The 18,775-nt window shown below is 40.9% G+C and overlaps 1 protein-coding gene across 7 annotated transcripts in view; it reads right to left on the reverse strand.

Annotated features, from left to right (window-relative positions):
• The window catches only part of LOC102164422, a 410,010-nt gene that overhangs the window by 162,422 nt on the left and 228,813 nt on the right, over positions 1 to 18,775 (reverse strand). For 5 of the 7 annotated variants that reach the window (XR_002336182.1, XM_021064306.1, XM_021064308.1 and 2 more), the window contains one exon: positions 14,276 to 14,352. Coding sequence is in view for 6 of the 7 variants with exons in the window: in XM_021064306.1 (XP_020919965.1) it covers positions 14,276 to 14,352 (77 nt within the window). In the remaining variant the exon portion in view is untranslated. Of the gene's footprint in view, positions 1 to 14,242; positions 14,353 to 18,775 lie in introns of all 7 variants that reach the window. The other 2 variants (XM_021064310.1, XM_021064311.1) reach the window with 1 other exon arrangement.

The following is an 18,775-nucleotide window of genomic DNA, read 5'->3' on the forward strand; positions in this document are numbered from 1 at the left end:
ACCCTTTGTTCTGTTGCAATATGAGTATCTAGACATAGTTCTCAATGCTACTCAGCAGGATCTCCTTGTAAATCTATTCTAAGTTGTATCTGATAACCCCAAGCTCCCGATCCCTTCCGCTCCCTCCCTCTCCCATCGGGAAGCCACAAGTCTATTCTCCAAGTCCATGATTTTCTTTTCTGTGGAGATGTTCATTTGTGCTGGATATTAGATTCCAGCCATAAGTGATATCATATGGTATCTGTCTTTGCCTTTCTGACTCATTTCACTCAGTATGAGAGTCTCTAGTTCCATCCATGTTGCTGCAAATGGCATTATGTCATTCCTTTTTATGGCTGAGTAGTATTCCATTGTGTATATACACCACATCTTCCTAATCCAATCATCTATTGATGGACATTTGGGTTGTTTCCATGTCCTGACCATTGTGAATAGTGCTGCAATGAACATGCAGGTGCATGTGTCTCTTTTAAGCAGAGTTTTGTCCAGATATATGCCCAAGAGTGGGATTGCAGGGTCATATGGAAGTTCTATGTATAGATTTCTAAGGTATCTCCAAACTGTTCTCCATAGTGGCTGTACCAATTGACATTCCCACCAACAGTGCAGGAGGGTTCCCTTTTCTCCACAGCCCCTCCAGCACTTGTTCTTTGTGGACTTATGAATGATGGCCATTCTGACTGGTGTGAGGTGGTATCTCATGGTAGTTTTGATTTGCATTTCTCTTATACTCAGCGATGCTGAGCATTTTTTCATGTGTTTGCTGGCCATCTGTATATCTTCCTTGGAGAACAGTCTATTCAGGTCTTTTGCCCATTTTTTCATTGATTGATTGGCTTTTTTGCTGTTGGGTTGTATAAGTTGCTTATATATTCTAGAGATTAAGCCCTTGTCTGTTGCATCATTTGAAACTATTTTCTCCCATTCTGTAAGTTGTCTTTTTGTTTTCTTTTGGGTTTCCTTTGCTGTGCAAAAGCTTTTCAGTTTGATTAGGTCCCATGGGTTTATTTTTGCTCCTACTTCTATTGCTTTGGGAGACTGACCTGAGAAAATATTCATGATGTTGATGTCAGAGAGTGTTTTGCCTATGTTCTCTTCTAGTAGTTTGATGGTGTCCTGTCGTAAATTTAAGTCTTTCAGCCATTTTGAGTTTATTTTTGTGCATGGTGTGAGGGTGTGTTCTAATTTCATTGCTTTGTATGCAGCTGTCCAGGTTTCCCAGCAATGCTTGCTGAATAGACTTTTTTTTCCCATTTTATGTTCTTGCCTCCCTTGTCAAAGATTAATTGACCATAGATGTCAGGGTTTATCTCCCGGTTCTCTATTCTGTTCCATTGTTCTGTCTGTCTGTTTTGATACCAGTACCACACTGTTTTGATGACTGTGGCTTTGTAATATTTTTTGAAGTCTGGGAGAGTTATGCCTCCTGCTTGGTTTTTGTTTCTCAGGATTGCTTTGGCAATTCTGGGCCTTTTGTTGTTCCATATAAATTTTTGGATTGTTTGTTCTAGTTCTGTGAAAAATGTCATAGGTAATTTGATAGGGATTGCATTGAATCTGTAGATTGCTTTGGGTAGTATGGCCATTTTTACAATATTGATTTTTCCAGTCCATGAACATGGAATATCTTTCCATTTCTTTACATCTTCTTTAATTTCTTTGATTAAAGTTTTATAGTTCTCATTATGTAAGTCCTTTACCTCCTTGGTCAGGTGTATTCCTAGGTATTTGATTTTTTGAGGTACAATTTTAAAAGGTATTGTATTTTTGTATTTCTTTTCTAATATTTCATTGCTGGTATACAGAAATGCAACTGACTTCTGAATGTTAATCTTATATCCTGCTACTTTGCTGAATTTATTAATCAGTTCAAGTAGTTTTTGGGTTGAGTCCTTAGGGTTTTCTACGTATAATATCATGTCATCTGCATACAGTGGCAGTTTTATCTCTTCTCTTCCTATATGGATGCCTTTTATTTCTTTTGTTTGTCGAGAAATTTTTCTTAATGATTCAGATTTACCTTCCCCAATATATCTCCCCCTTAATAAAGTTATTATCCCCACTGCTACATTTCACACAGAACTGACTGAGGAGGAAGTCTTATAAGGAGAAGGATCGAACTCTAAAACACTCCAAAAAATCAACATTTTCTTCCTATTCCAATGATGGTATTTTCAGACTCACAGACACAGGAAACAAACTTATGGTTACCAAAGATGAAGGAGGGGAGAAAGATAAATTAGGAGTCTTGGATTAACAGATACAAACTACTATATATAAACTAGACAAACAACAAGGACCTATGATATCACACAGGGAACTATAGCCAATATCCTCTAATAAACCATAGTGGAAAATAATATGAGTAAGAATATATACATTTACATTAATAATTGAATCACTTTGCTATACATACCAGAAACGAAAACAACATTGCAAATCAATTATACTTCAATAAAAAAGTCAAAGATAGTGTTTTGGTCATAGTTTCAGCAAATGCTTATTAAACACAAACGATGTAATAAACCGTATCCTGGGAAGTAGAGAAACAATCTTTTCTGAGGCAATTAGAATAACGTGTTGTCATTATTACTTTTATTCCTATAAAAGAATCTATGTTTTAAGAATCTGAAGTTTTTGTAATCAAGATCAATTTCACATTTAAGACTGGGCAAACACTTTTGAATGCTTCTTAGAAAAACATTTTCCCTTTAGCCTCCTACCTAAGTCAAACCCATGACTGCCCAGTTGAAATGGATTTCTCTTCTTCAGTGCTAAGGAATGTTCTAGATGGAATTCGATAACCTTTTGAGCCCACAGGTTTGCTGAAACAGGTATAAGATGCTTCCTGTCATGCACAAATAATTCCTCTGTCCATTTTTTAATTGGATTGTTTGGGGTTTTGTCATGTTGTTATTGGGTTGTGTGAATTCTTTATATATGTTGGATATTAGCTTCACATCAGATATATGATTTGCAAATATTTCTCCGACTCTGTAAGTTGCCTCTTCATTTCATTGATGATTTCCTTTGCTGTGTAGAAGTTTTTAGAATTTGATGTAGTCCCATTTATTTATTTTTGCCTTTGTCGCTTGTGGTTTTGGTTTTACTATCAAAATATTATTGCCAAGGTCATTCTGAAGGATATGTTTCCCTGCCTTTATTAGTGGGAGTTTTACAATTTCAGGTCTTCATTTACATCATGAATCCATTTTAAGTTAATTTTTGTGAGTGGTAGTAAGACAGGGGTCCACATTCCTTTTTCTGCATGCAGTTATTCAGTTTTCCCAGTACCATCTATTAAAGAGACTATTATTTCCCTTTTGAGAATAATTGCCTCCCATGCCAAATATTAGTTGACCATTTTTGTGGGAGATGCTTGATTTCATCTGTAGGATGAATTCCTAGAAGCAGAATTGCTGGTTTAAAAGGGTTTTGCCCCAGGAGGCAGAGAATTGGCGTACTGAATTTATTTTTTGGTTTTAATGAAGCCTGAGAATATCAACACTGTTCAGAAAAACAATCATCAATAGGTTTCTTTTTCCTTTAAAGTTAAAATTGGTCATTAAAGGCACTTGGCTCTAAGGTGGGCTAATACTAGACAATTGGGCTCAGCTCTGTACATGAGAGCCTTCTGATTTTCAACACAGGAAAAATTTTATGAAAAATCTCAAAGACTTCCAGGAGTGCAAATGTCAGAAGACCATTTTACTCTCTTTGGAAAATGTACTTTAAACATGGTAAAACTGACAGAAATGTGTTTCTTTCACTCATTTTATGTACATTTCTTGCTTTGGATGACCTTTTTTTTAAAAAAAATAACAAATTATTTATTATTGATCTCTTCAGCTCTCCTTCTCTCCTTGAGGTATTTTTTGCATTGCTTTAAAATGCTCCAAATTATGAGGGAATGTATATGTAAATACTCCACAGAGAAGAAATATTCAAACATGGGAGCCCTACTATGTACTGATAAATACAACTGATCAACAACTAATAATGTGATTTCCACTTTGGTTGACTGAAAATAGTTAAAAGCATGTTGACCATCAGAGTTAAAATTGGTACAAAAACTAATCCTTGTATAAATACAGCAAGTCCTTGATAAAATTCACTTGGGAGATTTTTTTAAAAATTAATTTATTATTAGGAATAATTTTGAGAACAATTAGCCTAAGAGTTGTGTCCATAAATACAGAGGAAAAAAACTGATACAGAACCACTCCATCCAAAGTTGTTGTCATTTGCTTGTATCGGTCCTTTTCATCCCCGTTTGCACATTAAAATCATCAAGAGCTTTATTAAAGATACAAATGTTCACCTGGACCAAATAAATCAGAATCTGGCTGAGGGAGGGGTGTGGCCAACATCCATATTTTTAAAAACTTTGCTGGTGATTCTAATATGCAATTGGGTTTTAGAGCTGCTGGTTACAGAAAGATAAGGACCAGGGAGGTAGACTGGAAGGCTTTCTGATGGCGATCAAGACACCAAAGTGAGTGTCAGACAGATCACCTCTCACTGCAGGCAGATTAATAAAGGAACAACCCCCCAGAATCCGTGACATTTTTCGGAAGCTTCAACACGTTCAAGAATATAAAGATGGGGCAGAGAGAAGATTTAAAGAGACGTTACAGCAGAGAGAACCAGCTGCTATACCAGAGTCTTTATCTTCCCTCTGTAAAGGAGACATGGCAGGTGCGGCCTTTTGCCTTAAGCACAGAGAAAGGGCTTCAATGGGTGCACTCAGGCTTGCGGCACATGCTGTGTTGTGCTGTGTTGTGCTGGGAGACACAAGACTGCTGTCTGATTTATGTACAAGAAAGATGAATTCAGCGTAGAATGGAGTCTGTGTTCTACCAGCCAGCTATTCCATTGGTGGAATCAACAGTATGACAGTGTGGCAATCAGGCTTCCTCTCAGAGTCTGTCTGGGCAAGGAAGCCATAAATGCTCCCCTGTTGGAGAAAGGCAGGGACACGGGAGACAGATCCTGTGTGGTTCCTAATCAACATGGTTGGCAAGGAGACAGGCATCAGCCTGAACGGGGTATCCTCAGACAGAAAGTGAGAGTGGCTGGTGATCACCCACAGTGGAGATACCACTTCCTGGGTCAGCAGAAGGGCAGAATTCTCAGAGTCCACAGAAGCCTCCCATGAGAGAAGGTTAGCCAAAATTATCCTCCAGGACAATATTTTAGTGTGCATTTTTTTTTTTTTATTCCACACCCCTGGCATATAGAAGTTCCTAGGCCATGGATCAAACCCACACCACAGCAATGACCTAAGCCACTGCAGTGACAGTGCCAGATCCTTTACCCACTGTGCCACAGGAGAACTTCAGGATGCCTTTTTTTTTTTTTTTTCTTTTTACTGTCATACCAGCAGCATATGGAAGTTCTCAGGCTAGAGGTCGAATTGGAGCTACAGCTGCCGGCCTTCACCACAGCCACACCAACACGGGATCCAAGCCTCATCTGCGACCTACACTACAGCTCAAATGGCAACACCAGATCCTTAACCCACTGAGCAAGGCCAGGGATCAAACCCGCATCCTCATGGACACTAGTCAGGTTCTTAACAGAACCCTGACTTAACAGTTCCTGAGCCCCAATGGGAACTCCTAGAGCGACATTTTAACCAGCTGCCCGATAGAGCACTTGAAGCCCTCTAGCTCAAGAAGAGATCAGCCTATTCTTTGTTCTCGTTTCCCTTCTGCTGCAGCAGAACTGAAGAGCCTAGAAGAGTGAGCACAACAGTGGGAAGTGAGCAGAGAGAGGAGGAGGGTGAACCCATCCCCGGCCCCCTCCCATTGCAGGCTGACCCCTTGACATCTGCCCAAGCAGACAGTGCAACTTGGACATAGGCAGTGGGTTACCCAGCACACTCTCCCTGCGATTTCCGAGTTTGTGACAACACAAAAGGGAGTAAAGACTGAGTTTCAGTCAACTAACATTCAAATGAATGACTTTAGTCTTGACGTGACTCAGTCCTCCTTCTACCTATCAGACTTCTCGGGCCCTTGATCCCAAAGCTCTTCTTGCTTCTTGACATGGGGCTTTCCTACAAGGGTTTCTTCATCTGTATCTTGCTTACTTGCATTTGCCATAGAGCAGCTAATTTCCTTTCAACTCTTTCTATTTCCTTTGCTTTTTTTGGGCCATGCTCATGGAATGCAGAAGTTCCTGGGGCCAGGGATCAAACCCAGACCACAGCAGTGACAGCACTGGATCCTTAACCCACGGAGCCACCAAGGAAGTCCTCAATTCTTTCTTAAGATCACTCCTTCCTCAGCTGCTTCCCACTCTGATGAGCAGTAATATTTCCCAATGACCCCCTGGACAGCCAAGTCGTCACCCTGCGTACTGCCAGCCCGCACCTGCAGCAAGGCATGTCTCATCATGGAATAAAACGGAGCAGTTAATTAGCTGTTTTACTTTCCAACTTTGTTTGTTAGCATTTTGGAGGTGTACGCAAACAACAAAGAGCAACCAGCATATAGAGCTCATTAGTGAAGCCTAACAGTGCCCCCCAGAATGAAACTAGAGTAAACTGTGAGCTCATCCAAATTATAAAGTTGCAAATTTAGTTGTATTTGCATTTGATGAATTGCATGTTAGCAAGGCATTGGAAATCATGAAACCCAATAAGAGTGGTGTGATTTTGGTTAAAGTTACACACAAATTTGGGCATTTTCACCTACATGAGTTTACTTTGCTTTTTAAATGGTACAAAAAGGATGTTCCAAAATGTCTAAAAACACTCTGATCAATTCCTAGCTAAGGATTTAAATTCTGACAAAGTAGGAAACTCAGAAAATTATTGCAAAGATGACTGTTATATCCCCGATTAATGCAATTCTTTAGTCCTGGAAATGACTTTCTTTTTTTCTTGCTATGAGCTTCCCAGTCTCTCACAAATTACTCTGGATAGGCTTTCTGAGCCAGTCTAGTATGAAACCTCTAGGGAAGGCTCGACTGCAATATTTAAAGCACCAGTTTGAATTCCTTATTGCATGTTTCCTTCCTAAATTGTAGAATGCTGAAAACAGAGGCATAGGGTGTCACAGGCCACTATGTTAATGAGAAAATTACATTTAGTTAATTCACACAATCATAATTAAAGGTACACACGATTTAAAGTAATGAGGTATAGATTATTGCTATTAATCGCCTTTCCAAGAGTAAGATGATTCTTGTATTCCTGCCAGTTTTGTTCACTCGTTTTTCCAACAATTATGTCTTTGTTTGTTTGTTTGTGTTTTTTTTAGGGTCACCCGAGGCATATGAGAGTTCCTAGGCTAAGGGTCAAATCAGAGCTGCAGCTGCCGGCCTTCACCACAACCACAGCAACTTGGGAGCTGAGCCGCGTCTGCATCTGCAACCCACACCACAGCTCACAGCAACACCGGATCCTTTACCCACTGAGCAAGGCCAGGAATCAAACTTGCCTCCTCATGGATGCTGGTCATGTTTGTTTCCATTGAGCCACGACAGGAACTCCCCCAATAATTATTTCTTGCTTGTCTGGAATGTGTTAGGCATTGTGTTTGGTGCTAGTGATGTAAAGTAGATACAGTAACAATACTGCCCTGCTCCACGATCTTGATGTATTCAGAGGAAAGGCCTATAAAAGTTAATTTTCCATAGATGGTAAGTGTTATAACCACTGTGCACCAACTCCAGGGATGAAACTGAAAGAGACACAATTAAATGATCAGGAGGATTTGAGAGGGGACTGTTTCAGGGAAGGGAAGGTCCCTGAATTAGTTTCCTAAGAAGGAGTAAGTATTTTAAAGGAACTATGGTAACGGTGAGGGAGGTATCACACTCAACAGGGTGAACAGGGTCTGAAACACTTGGGCGCGGAGCTGCTTGGCGCCTGCAGGAAACCGTCAGTCATTCGCTATGACAAGAGTGGGTATGAGCAACCGAGTCCTAGGAAGTATATTGATAAATGAAGACAGGTCCCAGGTCACAAAATACAATCACTCTCCACATTTGGGGGCTCTGCATCTGCAGATTCCATCAACCAAAGTCCAAAAACATTTTTTTCTTAATTCTAAAAATTTCCAAAACCCAAAACAGGAACTAGCCGTGCACTGGTGACTATTTACACAGCCTTTGTGTGATGAGTAATCTAGAAATCATTTAAAGTATATGGGAGGATGTGTACAGGTTCTATGCCGGTACTGCCTCGTTTTATACAAGGGACGTGAGCATCCAGATTTTGTATCCACGAATGGATACAGGGCATGGAGGGATAAGTGGGTCTTTTATGTGTGCTACAGAACGTCACTGCCGAGTGCAGCTCACCCGGTAGGGAACGGGAGGCCCTCACAGCACATTTAGAAGGAAAACAACATTATCAGATTTTTAGAAAGCTCCTTCTGGTAGCCATTTGGAGGGTGAGCAAAAATTCAGATTTGAAGCTTTCAAAGTTGTGATCATTTAACCTATAGACCCAGAGGATCTGTGAAACTCCTACAACCATATGCAAGAGATATGTGCCCGCATACTCTTCCTGGGGAGAAGGTCCATAACACGCGTTTGGCTTTCGTCGCTCAAAGAGGATGATACTGAAGACTGGGCCGTAGGGTGACCAACACAGCCCCATCTGCCTGGGACTTGCCTGGTTTTCTTCACCCTGGGAAAACTCTGCATTCCAAGCACACTGTGACAGAGAGTCTGCCTCCCGAGGAGTAAAGCCTACGGCGATTGTACCAGAAAAAGGAAATGAAAACTTCAGCAGGAGGAGAAGGCATGACCTTGAAGGGTAAGCGCTACAGAACTGAGTGGCTAATGGGGCTTAAACCATGGGAGAAAGGATGCATGGAGGATAAAACCTATGTTTCTAGCGCTAGTTACCATATTATGTGGTTGCCATAAAGAAAAGTGTGTGTGTGTGTGTGTGTGTGTGTGTGTGTGTGTGTGTGTGCATGTGCGTAAGGATGATTCAATTTTGAACATGTTGATTTTAAGTACTTATGAGATTACGATGGAAATGACAATGGGTAGCTGGATATTTAGATCTAAAGTTGTACGGGGGAGGGGGAAGGGAGTGGGATGGATGGGACGAGTAGATACAAACTATTACACTGAGAATGGGTAAGCAATGAAGTTTTACATACAGCACAGAGAACTATATCCAGTCTCTTGGGAACCAACATGTTGGAAGACGGTATGAGAAAAATAATGTATATACATATGTGTGTGTATGTGTGTGTGTGTATATATATGTACATATATATGTATTTATGACTAGTCACTACGCTGTACAGCAGAAATTGACACAAGACTGGAAATCGACTATAATTTAACACAAATTTTTAAAAGTCATAGGGAGTATAACTAGGATGGAAATGCACGAGCCATTATATTATAAATACCAATTGAAATTTGGATAGGATTATTCAAGGATATGTATAGTGAGAAGCAGTGGTCAAGGAAAGCCAAGAGGCTCCCACATTCAAGAACATCCTTGGGAAGAAGATCCAGCAAAGGGTGTGAAAAAAGTCCGCTCAGAACTATAAGCAGATTGCCAAGAGAAACTGCACTCTCAGAGTCTAAGAGAAGAAAGGCTGTGATTTTTATTTCCATATTTTAAAGTTTTAAATATTTTCCTGGAAGTATTAGTCAATGTAAATAGAAAAGAGAAAGAAATCTGAATATAAAAATTGAAAAGGAAGTATTACCTGAAGATTATATGATTATATCCTTAGAAAAGCATTTGAAAATATGATTGAAGACGGTAAGAGAATTTAATAAGCTGGATAGGTGCACTATGGATACAGAAACCAATAGTTTCTGTTTATATCAACAAGAAAGAATTAGAAGATTTAAAAGAAAAGACAATCATTGGAGTTCCCATAGTGGCTCAGCAGAAACAAATCTGACTAGTATCCATGAGGACGTGGGTTCGATCCTTGGCCTTGCTCACTGGGTTAAGGATCTGGCGTTGCTGTGACCTGTGGTTTAGGTCATAGATGAGCTCAGATCTGGTGTTGCTGTGGCTGTGGTGTAGGCCAGTGTCTACAGCTCCAATTTGGCCCCCTAGCCTGGGAACCTCCATATGCCATGGCTGCAGCCCTAAAAGAAAGGAAGGAAGGAAGGAAGGAAGGAAGGAAGGAAGGAAGGAAGGCAGGCAGGAAGGAAGGAAGGAAGGGAGAAAAAGTAACCTACCGCAGCAATAATAAGAGCCAATATTGATTGAATGCTATTATTGATGACGACTGAATATTATGTGCTAGGCACTATTCTAAGCGCTTTATATAGGCCAACTTCATTTCATCTTCATAATAACTGTGTTTTTACAGATGAGAGAGTGGACGCAAAGAGAGAACTTAAGCGACTCACTTGTGTTTATACAGCTCATAAGGGGCAAACCGACATTTGGAGTGTAGGAGTCTTAATTCACAGGCTGTGGTTTTAATTGTTATACTATGTAATTCGTCTCTTTAAGAAAGAAAACTAGTAAGGTAATACTCAGAAATATGCTTAACGAGAAAGGCCCAAAGTCTATATGAAGAAAATGTTAAAATGCTACCTATGGAGAAAGGAAGTCTTAGACAAATAGAGAAGTGTATTATGTTCTTGGATGGGAAAACCTAACATAAAATTGTAAGTTCTCCCTAAATGAATATATAAATATAACTTGATTCCAATAAAAATAACAAAATATTTTTCCTGTGAAACTAATTTTAAAATTCATATACAAATTTAAAAGGAAAAATTTTAGAAATGAAGAGTATATTTGAAGAGATAGCCCAATGGATATCTACATATACATTTTTTTTTTTTTAGGGCCATACCCGCAGCATATAGAGGGAGGTTCCCGGGCTAGGGGCCAAATCAGAGCTGCAGCTGCCGGCTTACACCACAGCCACAGTTAATGCCAGATCCGAGCAGCATCTGCAACATACACCACAGCTCATGGCAACGCCGGATCCCCAACCCACTGAGCAAGGTCAGGGATTGAACCCACATCCTCATGGATACCAGTCAGATTTGTTTCCACTCTGCCACAATGAAGCTCCCAGATATTTTAAAATTATTAAAATTTTCAGCAATTAAACAAGAGCGTGCTGGCACATGAGGAGACAGAGAAATGGAATTCCAGAAATAAATTTAAATGCATAGGGATTCAGTATAGAGTAAAGATGGAGTATAGAATATGTATCATGTATCAGTGGGAAAAAAGGATAGATGATCTATTAAATGGTACTTGAACAAGGGGAAGCCATCTGGAAAATAATGAATTCATGCCTTATCACGTAAAACAAGAGAAATTGGAATTTGTTTCATATATGTGCAACAGAGAACTATAAGGGGATTATAAATCCAAACATAAAAATAAAACAAGAATTCTTTTACAAGATAATACCAGGGATAGTTTTCATGATATGTGGCCAGAAAATGATATCCTAAACAAGATACAAAACCTACAGACCATAAAGAAAAATTGAATACATTTATGATATTAAAAATATGAAAAATGTGCTTAGCAAAGGATATAAAGAAAATGAAATGGGAAACCACAGAAAATCGCATACTCCATACATGTGACCAACAAAGGAATCGTATCTGGAATATACAAAGAAGTAAAACAAAACTATAAGCAAAAGATGTACCACAAAGAGCAAACCTATGAAACACAGAGAAGGACCAGAGACACAGACTTCACAAGAAATTAAACGCCAATTAGAGTGGCTAAACAATAACCCAAGAAAAATCTGAGAATGTCAGCTGGTAAGAATGTGGAGCCACCCATTCTGCTGGGGCAACTTTAGCTGATCAGTCCACTGGGAAACAGTTACCATTTTTCAGTAGATTCAAAAATGTATATACTCATGCCTTAGCAATTTTACTCCCAGTTCTGTACCCTATAGACATGTGTGCTTGAGAGTTCCCATTGTGGCTCAGCAGGTCTAAGCCAACATGGTGTCCACGAGGATGGGGGTGTGATCCCCGGGTTAAGGATCCAGCATTGCCACAAGCTGGGGCATAGGTCGCAGAGGCGGCCTGTGTCCAGCATTGCTGTGGCTGTGGCTGCAGCTCTGACTTGACCCCTAGCCTGGGAACTTCCATATGCCGCAGGTGCAGCCATAAAAAGAAAGAAAAATAGAAGAAGAAATGTGTGCTTAGAATTATAAGACACTGTACGGAAAAAAAAATCATGAATACTTTACCCCAAGAGATAAATCTTTAAACATCATTTTTAATGAGCAAAGGAAATCAGTTCCCTAATACATGCAGCACATGATTCAACTTATAAAAAGAACAAGATTAAACTATATAATTTATGGGTGAATACATATGCAGTAATACTACAAAGACAAGCAAAAAGCGGTTATTGCAAAAGTCAGAGGCATTGAGTCCCCTAGATGGCTTGTGACTAGGACAGGTGAGTGGGAAGTGGGTCTGAATTGTTTCTGGGGAGCCGTCAGTATCTCAGTTCTTTACCTGGATTCTTTACACAGTAATTCACTTTATAATGCTTCCTCAGATTAGACATTTATATTTTGTTCACGTTTCTCTATTTATATTGCTTTTCATAATTAAAAAAAATTAAAAATAATTATTTTAAAAAGAGGTTGAAAGCTGAGTCGTAGTGACTTAGCACTAGCAACAAAAGGCACTTCTCCATGTCGGTGGAGATTTGTTTATGAAAATTCATCAAGCTGTACACTTTAGGATTTGAGTACTTTCCATAGGTGCACTTGAATAGAGTGTTTTAAAAAAGTAAACTGAAAAGAAAAGAAGCTAAAAGGGGAAACAGGGTAGACTGTTCTTGTAAGTTGAGAAGAACTTACGATGAGAAGCTTAAGTTGTCTTGAGGGGGACACAAAATTTATGAGTTTATATTTTATAAAGACTTTTGAGCGTATTTATAAGTGATGGAGAAAGGAGAAGCCGAGACGATGGAGTGAAAACAAAGGAGAGGAGATACCCAATGGCTGTCCTCAGTTTTAAAGAGATGGGGAAGGATGCAGGTGTACAGATGGAAAGATGGGGCCTAAGCAAAGGCAAGGGTCCATTTTTCTTCGGAACCCAGGCTGAGGAAATCAGAAAGGAAAATCCTGCCATGAACAGGAGGAAACACAACCTTGTAGGTGTCTAAGCCATGGATTTAAGGATTTAAGCTCTAGCGTACAAAAGAACCTCCCATCACTTGTCAAGGAAGGAGACGTATGACGTTTCCACTCCGAGAAGCACACGAAGGATTATAAATGTCACAGTGAAGAAGTGGGGAAAGAGAACGGCCAGAGGACTAGTGAAGGACTGCTGGGTTGTGCTGATGATTTAGGAGCATGGGGAGTCGATACAGGGGGTGGCATATGTATGTCCAGCGTGAAGCAGTTATGTTTAGCAGTTTAGGGATAGGGAATGAAGTAGAGAATGATTTGACCGAATCAAGAGTAAGAATCCTCAGCGGAATTTGGCGGAGGTTTACGGAGGAACAGGTTGAAAGAACTGTTGAGGAGTTCCTGTCGTGGCTCCGTGGAAAGGAATCTGGCTAGCGTCCATGAGGACACAGGTTTGATCCCTGGCCTCGCTGAGTGGGTTAAGGATCCGGCGTTGCCGTGAGCTGTGGTGTAGGTTGCAAACACAGCTCAGATCCCGAATTGCTGTGGCTGTGGGGTAGGCCGGCAGCTACAGCTCTGATTCGAGCACTACCCTGGGAGCTTCCATATGCCTCAGGGTGCAGCCCTAAAAATACAAAAAACAAAACAAACAAAAACACAACAAATGACTGTTGAGTGCTGAGTCCCATTGAAGGTCTGGTTGGATAGTGTGTATGGGCGGGGCCTGGGATTTAAAGGGAAGGAAGCAATCTCAAAATAGGGTTATGCAGTGAGACAATTGGAAGGGTTGAAGGAGTGAAGATCAGTGAAGGTGGAAGAAAGGCAAGTGGTGAAAAGGCAAATTAGAGAACTACACGGATACTTCACCCCAAACCAGCTAATTTTCCCAAAAGTCTGATCAAGGTCTGATCAAGCTTTTTAATTTTACCACAGAATCTTCTCTCTTCTCTAATACAAAACAGAATTCAATAGAAGACATGTTTTGCAATTTCAAGTAGTACCATTTACATCGATTCTCTTAAACACAGGCCTGGAAAATGGCATTTCATTGAGACTGCATCTCATAAATAAGAATTTAAGTTAACGATTATGGGAGAGTAGGAAAATCTGCAAAAATGGAAAATTGAGGCATGTATCCCAAAGCTCCCACACACATGTACCTTGAGTCAGGCCCTCTTTGAGTCACGGCTCACCTCTGGACTAGAATGACGATTTTCTACAGGTGTCAGAGGGTGGGAAGCGTAGAAGTCTGTCCAAAGTTCTTCCTCCACTGCTCATGGTCCGAAAAAGCAAAAAGAAACAAAGGAACACATCAGAGCGCCACTGTTGTGACCGAGGCTGAAGGTGCTGTCTGCTCTGTCTGTGATTCTCTTCACAGGAAATGGAATTGCCTGAGGCTTGGTTAAAAGCCTCCTCTTCCTTCTCACCCTCACCCCCGGCCCTGATTTCAGGACTCCAGCGGGACAGGTGGTTGCTGTCGTTTCCCAACCATCCACAGTTTCCCTGTGCTGCCACCAGGCTGAACGAAAAGGGAGGGTAGGGCCACAAGTAGAGGTAATCCATCAACCAGAAGGTAACTGTGAAGCGAAGCTTGTGTTAGGTACAAAAAAGGATACTGAAAATGCATATCTTTTTTTTTTTGGTCTTTTTAGCGCTGCACCTGAGGCATATGGAGGTTCCCAGGCTAGGGTTCAAATTGGAGCTGTAGCTGCCGGCCTACACCACAGCCACAGCAATGCCAGATCTGAGCCACATTTGCAACCTACACCTCAGCTCATAGCAATGCCAGATCCTCAACCCACTGATTGAGGCCAGGGATCGAACTCACATCCTCATGAATGCCAGATGGGTTTGTTAACCACTAAGCCATGACGGGAACTCCAGAAATTGCACATCCTTGTATGGTGACAGAGAGCAACTAGACTTACATTAGTGACATTTTGAAAGGTATAGAAATACTGAATCAGGGAGTTTCCGTCGTGGTGCAGTGGTTAACGAATCCAACTAGGAACCATGAGGTTGCAGGTTTGATCCCTGGCCTTGCTCAGGGGGTTAAGGATCCGGCGTTGCCACGAGCAGTGGTGTAGGTCGAAGACAAGGCTCGGATCTGGCGTTGCTGCGGCTGTGGTGGAGGCTGGTGGCTACAGATCCGATGAGACCCCTAGCCTGGGAACCTCCATGTGCCGCAGGTGCAGCCCTAAAAATATGAAAAGACCAAAAAAAAAAAAAAAAAAAAAAAAGAAAGAAAGAAAAATAAATACTGAATCACTATGCTGTGTACCATGAACTAACACAGAAAGTAGGTCAGTTATATTGCAAAGTCAAACAAATAAACCAACAAAATCATAAAAAAGACATCAGATTTGTGGTTACCTGAGATGGGGGCCTGGGGGAGAGGGGATTGGATGAGGAGGTCAAAAGGTACAGAATTCCAGTTTAAGATAAATAAGTACTAGGGATACAACAGACAATACGATTGGATGGCTTGTCAGGACTTGGTGCTAATAATAATATATAACACAATTAAGATAATTAACACTGCTGTATGTTATATGTGAAAGTTTTTGAGAAAATAAATCCTAAGAGTTCTCATCACCAGGGAAACATTTTTTGTTGATGGACATTTCAGTTGTTCATGTCTTGGCTATTGTAAATAGGGCTGCAAGGAACTCTGGGATGCATGTATCTTTTCAAATTATGGTTTTCTTGGATAGATGCCCAGGATTAGGGTTGCTAGAGAGTATACAGTGGAGAAAAGACAGTGTCTTCAATAAAGGGTGCCGGGAAAACTGGGCAGTTACATGTAAAAAAATGAAATTAGAACATTCTCTACACAGAAGTAAACTCAAAATGTATTAAAGACCTAAACGGAAGGCTGGATACAATAAAACTTAGAGGAAAACACTCTTGGACATAAACCTCAGCAATATTTTTTTGGATCCACCTCCTAGAGTAATGAAAACAACAACAACAACAACAAACCAAACGGGACCCAATTAAACGTAGAACTTTTTGCACAGCAAAGGAAGCCAGAAACAGAATGAAAAGACAACCCAAAGAATGGGAGAAAATATTTGCAAACAAAGTGACCGACAAAGGGTTCATCTCCAAAAATATACAAACAGTTCATGTGGCTCTATATCAAGTACACAAACAATCCAACCAAAAAAATGGGCAGAAGATCAAAACAGACATTTCTCCAAAGACAGACAGATCTCCAAAAAGCACATGAAAAGATGCTCAACATCGCTAATTATTAGAGAAATGCAAATTACAACGAAGTACCACCTCACACCAGTCAGAATGGCCATCATCAAAAAGTCTACAAACAATAAATGCTGGAGCGGGTGTGGAGAAAAGGGAATCCTCTGACACTCTTGGTGGGAGTGTAAATTGGTGCAACCACTGTGGAAAACAGTAAAAAGGTATAGAAGTTCCTTAAATAATTAAAAACAGAACTGCCATACGATTCAGCAATCCCACTCCTGGGCATCTATCTGGAGAAAGATGATCTTACTTTTTTTACTTTATTTTTTTAGGCCATGTTTGTGACACGAAGAAGTTCCTGGGCCAGGGATCAAGCCTGTGACACAGCTGCATCCCAGCCACAGCAGTGACAGTGCTGTATCCTTAACCTGCTGAGCCACCAGAGAACTCTGAAAGATGATCTCTTAAATGGACTAAAATGGGAAGAAGACTCATGAGGCCTAAGTTTCCCTCAGGACATGCTCAAAATACACTCAATTCTCCTCTGAACAGAAGAAATAACACAATCGGTTAAACCAAAGATTCTAGAATTTTTTTTTCTTCTTTTTAGAGCCACATCTGTGGCATATGGAAGTTTCCAGGCTAGGGGTTGATTGGAGCTGCAGCTGCTGGCCTGCACCACAGCCACAGCAACACCAGATCTGAGCTGCATCTTCGACCTAACACCACAGCTCCGGCAACACCGGATCCTTAACCCACTGAGCGAGGCCAGGGATCGAACCCACATCCTCACAGAGACTATGTCGGGTCCTTAACCTGCTGAGCCACAACTGGAACTCCAGATGATGGAAAGGTTTAACTTGCTCTTTTGCTGACATTTTGGGTCTTGAGGAAAGTTTTAGTCAAATGAGCAGTGTGGCAATTTAACTATAGGCATTCCAGGGTTTTATTGTTCCAAGTCCATTAGGATATAAAGTGATTCATGAAAAAGCTTCAAAAGGATTAATGCCTGTCTCTTTTCTGAAGTTAAAATATTTTAATGCTCTTTAAACCCCCTCCCCAAATTTTATGGTGATTCACTTATAAAAAATCTCTCTCATTGGCAGGAACACATGTTAGCTACATTTATACACTCAAGGAACACCATAGAGACCAAAATATTATGTTACTAAGTTAATGATATGCACATCTCAGAGAATTTTCTGTAATCGATATCTGTGACCAAGTTGGCAAGAGATCAAACAGCTCTCTGGATAAACCCCTGCTAGGCTTTCCTCTGAGGGCTTCGCCCACTGACCATTGCCGAGTTTATTATATGGTTCACCTTCAGACAATAATTCACGGCCAGTGTATGATCTTACTCCAGCTGCTGCCTACATATTTGGGGATGCCTATCTTGCAGCTCAAGGTCAATGATAATATTTACTCACATGCTAAGGAAAGCATTATGTTACATACGTGGCATATATTGACCATCTATTTTTAGCTGCAGCTACAGGTATGCAGTGACTTAGGTAAACTGTGTACCCCGACTTTGAGAGAAGATGGTACTGGGAGGCTGTAAACACGCTCAATATAAACATTTGAGTTTGCCTGTCATGCTATTGAGCAGGTTCAACGCAGTCTCCTTGGCATTTTATCTGATCTTCAGAACTGCGGGGTGACCCCCTACTGGTTTTCAGGGTTGTCGTGTGAGATGGGTTGAGGCTCCTTCTGAATGACCCTAGAAGACAGAACTAAACCAACAGACGAAATCTGTAGAGTCCCATTTTAATCCCTAATAAAGGAGCCTTTTCTTCCTATCAGGTCTTTATGGGGACTCTAATTGGCTTTATAGTTAGTGCATTTTCTTAGTGAAAACGTCTAACACAGCGACAAAGGGAAGGATCCACTGAGTAGCCAGATGAGATGATCTTTCTAATTTTCTTCAAATGTTGGAATCCCAGGGAAAAGCTCGAGGATTCCTATAGTTAAGGAGAGGCAGTAGCTTGCTGTCCTTCGGATCCTAAAAGGGAATATATTACCCTGTCTTCCCTTTCCATATTCTTCAGTGCTACTGGACACAGGCCCAGCTCAGACTTACGGTTCAGCCCCGGGCTGCAGCTGCTGCGTGGCTAATGGAAAAGGCCCAGGAATCAGCACTCTGTCCACTCCATGCCAACAGGCTCGCCTGATTGGAACAAAAACCCAGTCAAGCTGCCTGTTTGGCACCGTGCAAGCCACACATCTGGGTGCCTCACAAGATTTCCGACTGAAGGGAGGGACTGATTTCAAACTATGTAGACCCGACATGCAATGCGTTCTTCCCGGCTGGGCTGGGCCACTGAGCCAGTGAAAGTGGGGACCATGAAAGCCATGGGATCTTGGAGCATCAAAGGATCTCAGAGAAGAGCTTACCCTACATTTTTCAAAACATGTTCCATGGAAACCTTGCCTTGTGAAAGGCTCCTTGGGAAGAAAATAACCTAATAGCAAAGAAATTACAG

This window comes from Sus scrofa, chromosome 10, assembly GCF_000003025.6.
Source record: "Sus scrofa isolate TJ Tabasco breed Duroc chromosome 10, Sscrofa11.1, whole genome shotgun sequence".
Taxonomy (NCBI): domain Eukaryota; kingdom Metazoa; phylum Chordata; class Mammalia; order Artiodactyla; family Suidae; genus Sus; species Sus scrofa.